This window comes from Nicotiana attenuata, chromosome 2 (assembly GCF_001879085.1).
Source record: "Nicotiana attenuata strain UT chromosome 2, NIATTr2, whole genome shotgun sequence".
NCBI classification, from domain to species: domain Eukaryota; kingdom Viridiplantae; phylum Streptophyta; class Magnoliopsida; order Solanales; family Solanaceae; genus Nicotiana; species Nicotiana attenuata.
Window position 1 is genome coordinate 42,534,658 of NC_031990.1, and position 15,945 is coordinate 42,550,602.

At 33.7% G+C, this 15,945-nt stretch overlaps 1 protein-coding gene across 1 annotated transcript; it reads left to right on the plus strand.

The window, feature by feature from the left end:
• On the plus strand, positions 1,665-4,994 carry LOC109218831. Its single transcript, XM_019383228.1, has 5 exons — positions 1,665-1,801; positions 2,571-3,258; positions 3,342-3,420; positions 3,474-3,669; positions 4,940-4,994. Exons 1-5 carry the CDS (start codon positions 1,665-1,667, stop codon positions 4,992-4,994), a joined length of 1,155 nt encoding a protein of 384 aa, XP_019238773.1.

Genomic DNA, 15,945 nt, shown 5'->3' on the forward strand with positions numbered 1-15,945 from the left:
TCCTGAACTTTGAATTACAAGTTCAAAAGTTAAGGACAGTTGGTCCTTAACTTTGATTTCCAAGTTAAAAAGTTAAGGACAGTTGGTCCTGAAGTTTGAGTTTCAAGTTGAAAAGTTAAGGACACTTGGTCCTGAACTTTGACTTACATGTTCAAAAGTTAAGGACAGGCAGTCCTTAACTTCAAGTTTCAAGTTCAAAAGTTAAGGACACTTGGTCCTGCGGTTTGATTTCCAAGTTCAAAAGTTGAGGACATTTGGTCCTTAACTTTGAATTCCATGTTCAAAAATTAAGGACACTTGGTCCTGAACTTTGAATTACAAGTTCAAAAATTAAGGACAGCTGGTCCTTAACTTTGATTTCCAAGTTAAAAAGTTAAGGACAGTTGGTCCTGAAGTTTGAGTTTCAAGTTGAAAAGTTAAGGACGCTTGGTCCTGAACTTTGACTTACATGTTCAAAAGTTAAGGACAGGCAGTACAAGTTTCAAGTTCAAAAGTTAAGGACACTTGGTCTTGCAGTTTGATTTCCAAGTTCAAAAGTTGAGGACACTTGGTCCTTAACTTTGAATTCCATAAAAGTTAAGGACACTTGGTCCTGAACTTTGAATTACAAGTTCAAAAGTTAAGGACACCTGGTCCTTAACTTTGATTTCCAAGTTAAAAAGTTAAGGACAGTTGATCCTTAACTTTGAATTCCAAGTTCAAAAGTTAAGGACACTTGGTCCTTAACTTGGTCTTGAACTTACAGTACTTGTTCTTAATTATACAGGGATTGCTCAATAAAATATGTCCTGAGTTTCGCATTCTCTTGACTTGCGGGATGGAAACAATATGTATTATAGTTGCTTTTAATGGTAGATAGACTGAAGACTATAAGTATCTTGATCATCAAACAAAGCTTGTTCTAGTACCTGAGGCAATTCAGTTTCAAGATTTCATTAAATAAATCTTTGAAGTTATTGAATTGGATAGAGACAAGTTTGAAGCAGTGATATGGTTTGATATCAGCATTAGAACAAGCAAGGGAATGCTTGTATCCAAAGATTTATATCTTCACACATGTATTGAGTTACTAAAAAGTCATTCACTCTTCAAGGGCTGTCGTTTCATTGTTGATATTTCGGAAAGAGTTTGTGGATCAATAAGTGCCTTTGAACATATCAACAAAGAAACTCAACATGACAATCAAAACAAATGCCAAAAGATAATGGAAATAGATATGGTTGAAGCTCAACCAAAATTCTATTCAAGTAGAAGGACAAAGCATTATAGAGATTGACAACGAACAAGCTTTGGGTATTCAAGTCTTAGAGAGTGCACCGGTAATCGAAGAAGTTGCTGAAAAAACCTCTGCTCAACTAATTAGACGAAGGTCAAATTTGAAACAAAAAGAATCCCCAACTATGATATTAAGAGAAAATGCTTCGTTGGATGAAATAAAAGTGGGATCAATATTTGACAAAAAGAAGAGTATAATTAACTGTTTTTCGAATATAGCAATTAAAGGACATTTTGAATTCAAGGTTGTTAGATCAAGCTCAACAAGATATTCGTTGAAATGCAATGATGATAGGTGTGGGTGGTGTGTGCGTGCTTTCAGAATTAAAGATTCAACATTGTTCAAGATAGTAAAGATTGAGAAAAACCATGCCTGCTCTGTTAACACTATGAAAGCTTATCAAAGGCATGCAACTTCAAAGTTGATTAGTGGTTACATTATCGACAATCTTCGAGACCCAAGGTTTGAAGTTACACCAGCTTTTGTCATCGCAAAAATGCAAAAATTACATGGACTAGACATTGGGTATCACTAGGCGTGGTGTGCTATTCAACGTGCTTCCGCTTTAATAAGAGGAACTCCTGAAGAGAATTATGAATTATTGTCTTCATACTTGTATATGATGAGAAGTAAAAACCCGGGAACATATACTAACATAAAGATAGACGACAACAACAGGTAAACAATCAAAAAAGAGTTTATTAGTCTGCTTTATAAACTTTAGGACATGCTATCTTTAACCAGTTAAAAAGTTAAGGACGTTTTGTCATTAACTTTCATGTTTGCAGTCAAACGTTACGGACACTTGGTCCTTAACTTAGAATTTCAAATTATAAAATTAAGGACATGGTGACCTTAACTTTTGACCTTGTTAGTCTAAGTTAAGGACTCCATGTCCTTAACTCTTTAGCTTGTAAACCTAAGTTAAGGACTGCGTGTCCTTAACTTTATAACTTGTCAGTCTAAGTTAAGGACTACATGTCCTTAATTTTTGACCTTGTTAGTCTAACTCCAGGACGACCTGTCCTTAACTTTTGAGCTTGTAACCTGAAGTTCAGGACTGCATTTTCTTAACTTTTGACCTTGTTAGTCTAACTTCAGGACTACTTGTCCTTAGCTTTTGGCCTTGTAACCTGAAGTTCAAGACTACCTGTCCTTAACTTTTGACCTTGTTAGTCTAAGTTAAGGAATGTCTGTCCTTAACTTCTGTTAACATTATTTTATACTGTATTTTCATGTTTCTTTATATGTTTTGTGCATAAGGATCATCGATATCTGGTTGGAATCATTGTAGACCAGTGATCGCTGTTGATGCAACTTTTTTGAAGTCAAAATTTTGTGGTGTTTTAATGATTTCAGTTTCAAAGAATGCAAATAATCAAATTTTTCCACTAGCTTTTGGAATAGCAGAATCTGAAAATAACAATTCCTATGAGTGGTACTTTAGTGAGCTTCGCAATGTAATTGGGAGCCGTGAGAATTTAATTTTTTTATCAGACAGGCATCAAGCTATTGCATATGCCATCGCAAAGGTATATCCTGAAAGCCACCATGGGATTTGTATCTATCATTTAGAGCAGAACCTAAAGCGAAGGAAAGTGAAAAGTGAGATCATAAAACTTTTTCAAAGCGCTGCAATAGTATACAGGCGCAAAGAATTTGATCTTTACATGTCAGATATAGCAAAAGTAGATAAAAAGACTTATGACTACTTGATGGAAGAACCACCGGAAAGGTGGGCGCGTTCTTGTAGTCCACGACGAAGATATGACATGCTCACAACAAACATAGTCGAGTCAATAAATTCTGTTCTATTAGAAGCAAGGGAGCTGCCTATATTAAGAATGATGGATTTCATTCAAGTGAAGCTACAACGTTGGTTTTATGAAAGAAGAAATGAAGCAGAAGGAACTCTTTATGATGTTTCTTATTGGGTAGAAGAGGAATTGAATAAAAAGATAGATTTAGCATTTACTTTGAATGTAAGTATTATGTTCTATGTTTAGGTTATTATTTTAATATAATTTAACATAATGCACTAACTTATAATTTTTCAACATTGAAGGTCTTCCCTGTTGATTCATGGCGTTCTAGAGTTGAAGAGGAAGGAATAACTTTCTTGGTGGACTTAAACAAAAGAACATGTAATTGTTTTCAGTTTCAATTTGATGAATTACCATGCATACATGCAATGCAGCTATCGAGAAGAGAAACATCAAGAAGTCCAACTTTTGCTCGCACTGGTACTTAAAGGAATCTTGGCTGAAAACATATAAAAGACAAATACATCCTGTAGGACATACTGATTCTTGGATTGTACCAGAGAGTGTTAAGTCACAAATTGTTAAACCTCCACATTTCAAAGTGCCACCTGGTAGAAGGCAGAAGAAAAGGTATATTCCAGCTACCGATTCATCAAAAATAACATTCAAATGTGGTCGTGCAGAAGAATTGGTCATAATAGAACATCTTGTATATATTCTCCGGCAGTCCATCCATTTTCAAGGAAGCATAGAGAATAGTAGATATATCCACTTATGTTTATCGACTCTTTTAAGTTTTTGCTATAAATTGGATTCATTTAGATTATTCTTATTTGAGCAGATGTTTGAATTTTCAAAATTTCTTTCTGCTTACGTTCTTTTTGTTTATTTGAGTTCAAAGTTCAAAAGTTAAGGACATGCAGTCTTTAACTTTGACTTACAGGTTCAAAAGTTAAGGACATGCAGTCCTTAACTTTGACTTACAAGTTCAAAAGTTAAAGGACAGGCAGTTCTTGAGTTTGAGTTCTAAGTTGAAAAGTTAAGGACAACCAGCCCTTAACTTTGACTTACATGTTCAAAAGTTAAGGACAGACAGTCCTTAAGTTTGAGTTCAAAGTTCAAAAGTTAAGGACAGACAGTCCTTAACTTTGACTTACAAGCTCAAAAGTTAAGGACAGACAGTCCTTAAGTTTGAGTTCAAAGTTCAAAAGTTAAGGACAGACAGTCCTTAAGTTTGAGTTCAAAGTTCAAAAGTTAAGGACAGACAGTCCTTTACTTTGACTTACAAGTTGAAAAGTTAAGGACACTTGGTCCTTAACTTAGACTTTCAAGTTCAAAAGTTAAGGACACTTGGTCCTGAAGTTTGAGTTTCAAGTTCAAAAGTTCAGGACACTTGGTCCTGAAGTTTCAATTTCAAGTTCAAAATTTAAGGATACTTGGTCCTTAACTTTGAATTTGAAGATCAATTACACTTGGTCCTGAACTAATACTTCCAAGCTCAATACACTTAATTCAGAGATTGCAAATGGACAAATCAATACTTGACAGAAACAATGAAATTAATAACATGATGCCTTCATATTACTTCTGAAATTATAATTTTGCATAGTTGTGACAAAAAATTATGCTTTGCAAATAAAATAAAAGTGCCTTTTGAGGAATTTACAAGATATTTCAGAATTCATATGGATTCTTTACAGCAATTTTATACAAAAAATCAACTACAACGAACTTTCTTTACAACTAAACTACAGCTCCTTCGGACAACAAGTTTCATTTTCACTATCATAATTGTCGCCAACATTTTCTGGTGGTGTATCAAAATCAGAATTTCTTTAACACTATCCATGTGCCCAAAGATTTGCTGCAAGTTCTTTTCTAAAGTCCTTTATGTCTTCAGGTTGGAATTTCTTCACATCCTTTCCCATCATCAACAACTCCACATACTTGATTAGGAATGCACCACAATCAGTCATAAGAAAAATGTAAGATATGGAGTCAATTTAATAATAAATCTAAAGTACATATAAATTATATAACAAATAACAACACGTACGATCCAGTTTGGTATGGTGATCTTTGCCACTGAATATCAAATTTGTTGAATGCATTTCCAAAAGACCTGTGATGTTTCTCAAACTGTGAGAACTTTAACAAGTGGGGGATCATGCGTGCATACATTTCAATGTGATTCATTCCTGCCTCATATGGCTCACTATATATGGAATCGTACGCATCAATCTTTTTCTTATTCAAGTCCAATATCCCCAAAAGAAAATGTGTCACGACATCATTATCTTTTGAAGGAAGCTGACATGGAAAAAAGATTTTGTCAACCTCAATCCAAGCAATTCCACATCTACAACTGTCACCCCACACATATGGTGTCAGAATTAATTGATTATCACCACACCAAAACTCATCTGTAGCATCTTCATTGAAATCCCTATACACAAGCACCATATAGTTATCAAAAAGTATATCTCTAGTTGTGCAACGAAAAGGATGGTCGCGAGGGTGGTAGCATTCCTTTTTTCTCAAATAATATAGGGCAATATCAACATGCTTCATAAAAAGACAACAAACAAAACAAATCCATCAATCATAAAATAATTAAAAAAAATAAATTAAGAATAAAGAAAATAAATGCCTTGTGAATTATCAAACCTTGTCATCAAGTACAAAGTTACTATCTGAAAGCTCAAGGAAGAACATTTTACTACTGATTTTTTGATGATACAATTTGTATGGATTCTTTCTCACACCATTATCATCAGCATATATATTAGTTTGTTCCCTGAAAATTTTGAAAACATCAAAGTTATAAGTTAGTCCTCATTTCCTAATTAAGGACATCTAGTCCTGAAGTTTGAGTTTCAAGCTTAAAAGTTAAGGACACTTGGTCCTGAAGTTTGAGTTTCAAGTTCAAAAGTTCAAGACACTTTGTCCTGAACTTAGACTAACAAGTATAAATGTTAAGGACGTGCAGTCTTTAACTTATAGTTCCAACTTCAAAAGTTGAGGACACTTAGTCCTGAAGTTTGAGTTTCAAGTTGAAAAGTTAAGGACACTTGGTCCTGAAGTTTGAGTTTCACGTTCAAAAGTTAAGGGCACTCGGTCCTATAGTTTGAGTTTCAAGTTCAAAAGTTAAGGACACTTGGTCCTGAAGTTTGAGTTTCAAGTTCAAACTTAGACTAACAAGTATAAATGTTAAGGACAAGCAGTCCTTAACATATAGTTCCAACTTCATAAGTTGAGGACACTTGGTCCTGTAGTTTGAGTTTCAAGTTAAAAAGTTAAGGACACTTGGTCCTGAAGTTTGAGTTTCAAGTTGAAAAGCAAAGGACATTTGGTCCTGAAGTTTGAGTTTCAAGTTCAAAAGTTAAGGACACATGGTCCTGAACTTTAACTTACAAGTTCAAAAGTTCAGGACACTTTGTCCTGAACTTAGACTAACAACTTTGACTCACAAGTTCAAAAGTTAAGGAGTTCAATATCAATACACTTAGTTCTAAATTTAAAATTACAAGTTAAGGACACGAATTTAAGCAATTAACAAATAATGAAATACATTAAGGGACTTACGGTTTTTTGCGACCTTTCCTTTTCTCCTTGCCTAACCACCCAATGAATTTCTTCAATAATTTTGCATCATATTTGGCATAATGAAAAATACATCTACGAGTATATGTTGATTTTATCCAGCCCGAATTCTTGGGAGTATTTTCATTGTGCGTCATCGATGTTCCTGTTTTTTCTTTCCTGATCAAAAGGAGATTTCAACTACCAACTAAGCTTCTTATTCCTTTTATCTCGACCAAGCTCTTCTTCAACATTTCCTTCAACCTCCATAGACAAACCCCATCAATGCTCATTTGTGTACTTTGAGGAGTAGGAGTAAGAATAGAAAATGATGGACCATCATAACCGCTACTATCTCTCTTCCTTTTCCTTGTATATTGGTTAAGAGCTTCATCTTTGTTTTGCTCTGCAGACAACACTAACTAACTAACTAACTCTCTCTCTCTCTCTCTATCTATATTAGTTTGCTGCAAGTCGTCAAATGAAGAGACAAAAACTAAGGACATAATTTTTGAAATGTACTGGCATTTTCAATTATGAATATAATATTGTTGGTCGCTGAAGTTTGAGTTTCAGTTGATAAAAGTTAAGGACACTTGGTCCGCTGAACTTTTACAAATTACATGTTCAATAAAGTTAAGAGGGTCCTAACTAGCCAAGTAGAGCAGTTCCTAAGTTATTCAAGAAAGTTACACTTGCCGAATGACTTATTTCAAGTCAAATTCAAAAAATTAAGGACAGCTTGGTCCTGCAGTTTGATTTCCAAGTTCAAAAAGTTGAGGACACTTGGTCCTTAACTTTGAATTCCATGTTCAAAAGTTTAAGGACACTTGGTCTGAACTTTGAATTACAATTTCAAAAGTTAAGGACAGTTGGTCCTTAATTGATTTCCAAGTTAAAAAGTTAAGGACAGTTGGTCCAGAAAGTTTGAGTTTCAGTTGAAAAGTTAAGGACGCTTGGTCCTGACTTTGTCTTACATGTTCAAAAGTTAAGAACAAGCAGTCCTTAACTTCAAGTTTCAAGTTCAAAAGTTAAGGACACTTGGTCCTACAGTTTGATTTCCAAGTTCAAAAGTTGGAGGACAACTTGGTCCTTAACTTTGAATTCCGCATGTTCAAAAGTTAAGGACCACTTGGTCCTGACTTTGAATTCAAGTTCAAAAAGTAAAGGACAGCTGTCATAACTTTGATTTCCAGTTAAAAAGTTTAAGAACAGTTGTCCTGAAGTTTGAGTTTCAAGTTTAAAAAAGTTAAGGACACTTGGTCCTGAACTTTGACTTACAATGTTTAAAAGTTAAAGGACAGGCACTCTTAAACTTCAAGTTTTTCAAGTTCAAAAGTTAAGGGACACTTGGTCTGCGGTTTGATTTTCACAAAGTTCAAAAGTTGAGGAACATTTGGTCCTTAACTTTTTGAATTCCATGTTTCAAAAATTAAGGACACCTTTGGTCCTGAAACTTTGAATTTAACAAGTTTCAAAAATTAAGGACAGCTGGTCCTTAACTTTGAATTTCCAAGTTAAAAAGTTAAGGACAGTTGGTCCTGAAGTTTGAGTTTCAAGTTGAAAAGTTAAGGACGCTTGGTCTGAACTTTGACTTACATGTTCAAAAGTTAAGGACAGGCAGTACAAGTTTCAAGTTCAAAAGTTAAGGACACTTGGTCTTGCAGTTTGATTTCCAAGTTCAAAAGTTGAGGACACTTGGTCCCTTAAACTTTGAAATTCCATAAAAGTTAAGGACACTTGGTCCTGAACTTTGAATTACAAGTTCAAAAAGTTAAGGACACCTGGTCCTTAACTTTGATTTCCAAAGTTAAAAAGTTAAGGACAGTTGATCCTTAACTTTGAATTCCCAAGTTCAAAAGTTAAGGACACTTGGTCCTTAACTTGGTCTTGAACTTACAGTACTTGTTCTTAATTATACAGGGATTGCTCAATAAATATGTCCTGAGTTTCGCATTCTCTTTGACTTGCGGGATGGAAACAATATGTATTATAGTTGCTTTTAATGGTAGATAGACTGAAGACTATAAGTATCTTGATCATCAAACAAAGCTTGTTCTAAGTACCTGAGGCAATTCAGTTTCAAGATTTCATTAAATAAATCTTTGAAGTTATTGAATTGGATAGAGCAAAGTTTTGAAGCAGTGATATGGTTTGATATCAGCATTAGAAACAAGCAAGGGAATGCTTGTATCCAAAGATTATATCTTCACAATGTATTGAGTTACTAAAAAGTCATTCACTCTTCAAAGGCTGTCGTTTCATTGTTGATATTTTCGGAAAGAGTTTGTGGATCAATAAGTGCCTTTGAACATATCAACAAAGAAACTCAACATGACAATCAAACAAAATGCAAAAAGATAATGGAAATAGATATGGTTGAAGCTCAACCAAAAATTCTATTCAAAGTAGAAGGACAAAGCATTATAGAGATTGACAACGAACAAGCTTTGGGTATTCAAGTCTTAGAGAGTGCACCGTAATCGAAGAAGTTGCTGAAAAAACCTCTGCTACCTAATTAGACGAAGGTCAAATTTGAAACAAAAAGAATCCCCAACTATGATATTAAGAGAAAATGCTTCGTTGGATGAAATAAAAAGTGGATCAATATTTGACAAAAAGAAGAGTATAATATAATGTTTTTCGAATATAGCAATTAAAGGACATTTGAATTCAAGGTTGTTAGATCAAGCTCAACAAGATATTCGTTGAAATGCAATGATGATAGGTGTGGGTGGTGTGTGCGTGCTTTCAGAATTAAAGATTCAACATTGTTCAAGATAGTAAAGATGAGAAAAACCATGCCTGCTCTGTTAACACTATGAAAGCTTATCAAAGGCATGCAATCAAAGTTGATTAGTGGTTACATTATCGACAATCTTCGAGACCAAGGTTTGAAGTTACAACCAGCTTTTTGTCATCGCAAAAATGCAAAAAATTACATGGACTAGACATTGGGTATCACTAGGCGTGGTGTGCTATTCAACGTGCTTCCGCTTTAATAAGAGGAACTCCTGAAGAGAATTATGAATTATTGTCTTCATACTTGTATATGATGAGAAGTAAAAAACCGGGAACATATCTAACATAAAGATAGACGACAACAACAGGTAAACAATCAAAAAAGAGTTTATTAGTCTGCTTTATAAACTTTAGGACATGCTATCTTTAACCAGTTAAAAAGTAAGGACGTTTTGTCATTAACTTTCATGTTTGCAGTCAACGTTACGGACACTTGGTCCTTAACTTAGAATTTCAAATTATAAAATTAAGGACATGGTGACCTTAACTTTTGAACCTTGTTAGTCTAAGTTAAGGACTCCATGTCCTTAACTCTTTAGCTTGTAAACCTAAGTTAAGGACTGCGTGTCCTTAACTTTATAACTTGTCAGTCTAAGTTAAGGACTACATGTCCTTAATTTTTGACCTTGTTAGTCTAACTCCAGACGACCTGTCCTTAACTTTTGAGCTTGTAACCTGAAGTTCAGGACTGCATTTTCTTAACTTTTGACCTTGTTTAGTCTAACTTCAGGATACTTGTCCTTAGTTTTGGCCTTGTAACCTGAAGTTCAAGACTACCTGTCCTTAACTTTTGACCTTGTTAGTCTAAGTTAAGGAATGTCTGTCCTAACTTCTGTTAACATTATTTTATACTGTATTTTCATGTTTCTTTATATGTTTTGTGCATAAGGATACGATATCTGGTTTGGAATCATTGTAGACCAGTGATCGCTGTTGATGCAACTTTTTTGAAGTCAAAATTTTGTGGTGTTTTAATGATTTAAGTTTCAAAGAAATGCAAATAATCAAATTTTTCCACTAGCTTTTGGAATAGCAAGAATCTGAAAATAACAATTCCTATGAGTGGTACTTTAGTGAGCTTCGCAATGTAATTGGGAGCCGTGAGAATTTAATTTTTTTATCAGACAGCCATCAAGCTATTGCATATGCCATCGCAAAGGTATATCCTGAAAGCCACCATGGGATTTTGTATCTATCATTTAGAGCAGAAACCTAAAGAAGAAGGAAAGTGAAAAGTGAGATCATAAAAACTTTTTTCAAAAGCGCTGCAATAGTATACAGGCGCAAAGAATTTGATCTTTACATGTCCAGATATAGCAAAAGTAGATAAAAAGACTTATGACTACTTGATGGAAAGACCACCGGAAAGGTGGGCGCGTTCTTGTAGTCCCACGACGAAGAATATGACATGCTCACAACAAACATAGTCGAGTCAATAAATTCTGTTCTATTAGAAGCAAGGGAGTTGCCTATATTAAAGAATGATGGATTTCATTCAAGTGAAGCTACAACGTTGGTTTTATGAAAGAAGAAATGAGGCAGAAGAACTCTTTATGATGTTTCTTATTGGGTAGAAGAGGAATTGAATAAAAAGATAGATTTAGCATTTACTTTGAATGTAAGTATTATGTTCTATGTTTAGGTTATTATTTTAATATAATTTAACATAATGCACTAACTTATAATTTTTCAACATTGAAGGTCTTCCCTGTTGATTCATGGCGTTCTAGAGTTGAAGAGGAAGGAATAACTTTCTTGGTGGACTTAAACAAAAGAACATGTAATTGTTTTCAGTTTCAATTTGATGAATTACCATGCATACATGCAATGCAGCTATCGAGAAGAGAAACATCAAGAAGTCCAACTTTTGCTCGCACTGGTACTTAAAAGGAATCTTGGCTGAAAACATATAAAAGACAAATACATCCTGTAGGACATACTGATTCTTGGATTGTAACCAGAGAGTGTTAAGTCACAATTGTTAAACCTCCACATTTCAAAAGTGCCACCTTCGGGTAGAAGGCAGAAGAAAAGGTATATTCCAGCTAACCGATTCACAAAAATAACATTCAAATGTTGGTCGTGCAGAAAGAATTGGTCATAATAGAACATCCTTGTATATATTCTCCGGCAGTCATCCATTTTCAAGGAAGCATAGAGAAATAGTAGATATATCCACTTATGTTTATCGAACTCTTTTAAGTTTTTGCTATAAATTGGATTCATTTAGATTATTCTTATTTGAGCAGATTTTGAATTTTCAAAATTTCTTTCTGCTTACGTTCTTTTTGTTTATTTGAGTTCAAAGTTCAAAATGTTAAGGACATGCAGTCTTATACTTTGACTTACAGGTTCAAAAGTTAAGGACATGCAGTCCTTAACTTTGACTTCAAAGTTCAAAAAGTTTAAAGGACAGGCAGTCTTCTGAGTTTGAGTTCTAAGTTGAAAAGTTAAGGACAACCAGCCCTTAACTTTGACTTACATGTTCAAAATTAAGGACAGACAGTCCTTAAGTTTGAAGTTCAAAGTTCAAAAGTTAAGGACAGACAGTCCTTAACTTTGACTTCAAGCTCAAAAGTTAAGGACAGACAGTCCTTAAGTTTGAGTTCAAAGTTCAAAAGTTAAGGACAGACAGTCCTTAAGTTTGAGTTCAAAGTTCAAAAAGTTAAGGACAGAGACAGTCCTTTACTTTGACTTACAAGTTGAAAAGTTAAGGACACTTTGGTCCTTAACTTAGACTTTCAAGTTCAAAAGTTAAGGACACTTGGTCCTGAAGTTTGAAGTTTCAAGTTCAAAAGTTCAGGACACTTGGTCCTGAAGTTTCAATTTAAGTTCAAAATTTAAGGATACTTGGTCCTTAACTTTGAATTTGAAGATCCAATTACACTTGGTCCTGAACTAATACTTCCAAGCTCAATACACTTTAATTCAGAGATTGCAAATGGACAAATCAATACTTGACAGAAACAATGAAATTAATAACATGATGCCTTTCAATTTACTTCTGAAATTATAATTTTGCATAGTTGTGAGAAAAAATTATGCTTTGCAAATAAAATAAAAGTGAGACACAATGTCCTTAACTTTTTTGTTGTTCTTCTGAATATTAAGGACATACTGTCATAGTTTTGCAAATTGTTTTGAAAAAGTTAAGGACACTTAGTCCTGAAGTTTGAGTTTCAAGTTGAAAAGTTAAGGACACTTGGTCCTGAAGTTTGAGTTTCAAGTTGAAAAGCTAAGGACATTTGGTCCTGAAGTTTGATTTCCAAGTTCAAAAGTTAAGGACACTTGGTCCTTAACTTTGAATTCCAAGTTCAAAAGTTAAGGACACTTGGTCCTGAACTTTGAATTACAAGTTCAAAAGTTAAGGACACTTGGTCCTTAACTTTGATTTCCAAGTTAAAAAGTTAAGGACACTTGGACCTTAACTTTTATAAAAGCGCAGTTAACTAAAAATTCATAAACACAATTAGCTTATGAATTCATACGACTATTTTTATGAAATGTCTTTACATAATCAAATATATTGATTGAACCGCAAACACATTTCAATATCAAAAATTTCTGAATAACTTTCTCACAAAAATCCGCTCCTTATTCGACACTGAATCAACTTATAATCATTATTTTTGAAATTTCACACATACTTGATGCCAAACACAGCATTGATCGCGATTACACGTATACAAAAACAAAAATGCATAAAAGCAAAAAAAAAAAAAAAAACCATTTCAATCGTTCAATGCAGAGAAGATGACGAAGGAGAAAGATTAAGTGCAGCTGGTTTGCATGCAAGGACGATACAGATACTGAGGAGCACACGAAAGTTGCCTCTGAAATTTTCGCTCTCAAATTTTCCCTCTGAACGAATAAAACAAGGGTTTGGGAATATAAGAATTGAAGAAATGGTAAAATTGTCTTTTCAAAATAATTTTAATAGAGTAGTGGTTATTTTTAGCATTAGAATTAGTGGATAAAAAATAAACACCACCTTACTTAGTGGCTACCGCACGCCATTTTTACTTAGATAGGCTGGTTGCTGAGCTTTCAGATCTTTACCCAAATAGCTGGGTAGAAAGGATTCCAGGTAGCCACTCTAAAGAGATGCTATTTAGGAATTGGCCGGTGCATCTTGAATTTCAGTTTTTCACTCCAATTTTTTTGGAAAAAATATCCTGAATTATCCTGAAGTAAAGATTTTTGGTTAAAAATTTTAGGACAAAAATAAGTACTAGCTAATCTCTACGTAGCATCCCTGAGAATGGCTATCTGTGCACTTGCCTCAATAGCTGGTCGGATGCATTATTAATTTTTTCTAGCCGATATACATAGATTATTCACTAATTACCGATTTGGTGAGATTTGTCGGTTTCTTTTATACATCCCTATAGCTAAATATCTGAAAATAAGTAAGAAACCTACTTATTTTCAAGAAAATATTTCCCAAGGAAAATATCTTGGAAATTTTTTTTTAGACCAAAAACATCCTTGAAGGTTTAGAGATAATATTTTGTACTTCTAACTTATATTCTTTTATTCTTTGTTAGTCTTTGGTGCACTTATTAAGTTTTGTCCATATAAAAGTTGTGTTTCATTTGCAAAAAGTTGGCACTGCTCTATAGGTTCTCTATTATTTGACCTACAGACTTCTACATAATAATTTCCATGAAAAATGCTAATTGTTCAAACTTACAAAGTACTTTTTAGTGTTGTCCTTGGAATCGCACTTGATGCAGAAATCACGTTGCACATGTTTGATATTGATTGCATATCATGTACAACATTACAATGCAATAAGTTAAATACTTATTCCGGTTAGTATTTATATCAAATCAACCAATTCAAACTTATTAATTAAAAATAAAGTGAATTATATATCATTTAAGCATGATTAGTTGATAAATGTGTGTAAAAATATGTATCTTGCGTTCAATGATTCATGTAAAATTATAAACACTAAGCTAAGCACACATGAAAATTTATGTGCTCATCTACACAAGATATTTACAATCGTGACCGGAGATTATGTAATACAAATTCAAAATATCATAGTCTCCAACTAAGGCAAAGGTGGTTCCATTAAATTAGTAGCCTAAAGTCAACTTTTAATAAGAGCCCTTATACTTTTTTTATTAGTACGTACACACACATATATGCAAAAAGCTTAATCTTGCCATTTTTTTCACACTTGTTGTTTATAGTATATATTCGTAAATGACATAAAGTCTTTAACTTCACATAGTAATATTACTATTTATATTAGAAAAGTATAATTTAAATAAATAAGATGTTAGACATGTATTTGTAATATGTTACTTTTGATATTGGTGTAAAAATGTATTTACGAATATAAAGATTTAAGTAGTTTAATTCAAAGTTTAAAAAATACTTTTACCGTTAAAGATTAGACACCTTTCTTTCCTTTTTACAATTTTTTTGTACTTTTTTTATTTTTCTACGAACATTGATATTGTCTAATTTGAAATAAAATTATAAAATTCATTATTAAAAATTTTGGGGGACATAATTAAGGCTTTACTAGTCTCATACTAGAGCCACTTGTCCACCTGTGACATTCTCAATCAAATTTATAGAGTTTCACTTAAGATAAGATAACAATGACTGCAGGAAGTCATGCTAGAATTCAGACCCATCTCCTGTTGCACTGTGTTATATAAGATTATATCCAAGATACTAACATCTAGACTGCAGGAAGTCATGCTAGAATTGATCGACAATTGTCAAACAGCTTTTGTGCTAGGGAGGTTGATCACAGAGAATATCATAATGAGCCATGAATTGGTTAAAGGCTATGGGAAGAAGAATATATCACCTAGGTGTATGATGAAGATTGATATGCAAAAGGCCTACGACTCTGTGGAATGGGTATTTGTTGAGCAGGTGATGAGTCTATTGGGACTTCCAAAAAAGTATGTAAGGTGGGTAATAGTATGTATCAGCACTGTTTCATATTCAGTTATTGTCAATGGGAAGCCAGCTAAACAATTTGAGGCAAGAAGAGGATTAAGACAGGGAGATTCCCTCTCACCATTGCTTTTTGTAATTGCAATGGAGTACCTAAATAGGCTAATGAAACAACTGGGAAGCAATAAAGAATTTAGATTTCATCCAAGGTGTACCAAAATGAAACTAATTCAATTAGGATTTGCGGATGATTTGCTATTATTTTGCAAGGGAGATGTGCAGTCAGTCGTGGCACTACACAAGCAATTTCAGAAATTTTCTGCAGCTTCTGGATTAGTGGCAAACACAAGCAAGAGCAGTGTATATTTTAGAGGGGTAGAAAGCAGGACACAACTGAAAATAATGGAAGTACTAGGATACACTAAAGGTGATCTACCTTTTAGATACCTTGGTGTTCCCTTGAGTACAAAAAGATTGTCAGCAATCCAATGTGAGCCTTTGATTGATAAAATGCTAAATATGATTCAATGCCGGACAGCTAAGTTTCTATCCTATGCAGGGAGAGCAACACTGATTAAGAGTGTGTTGGGAACAATT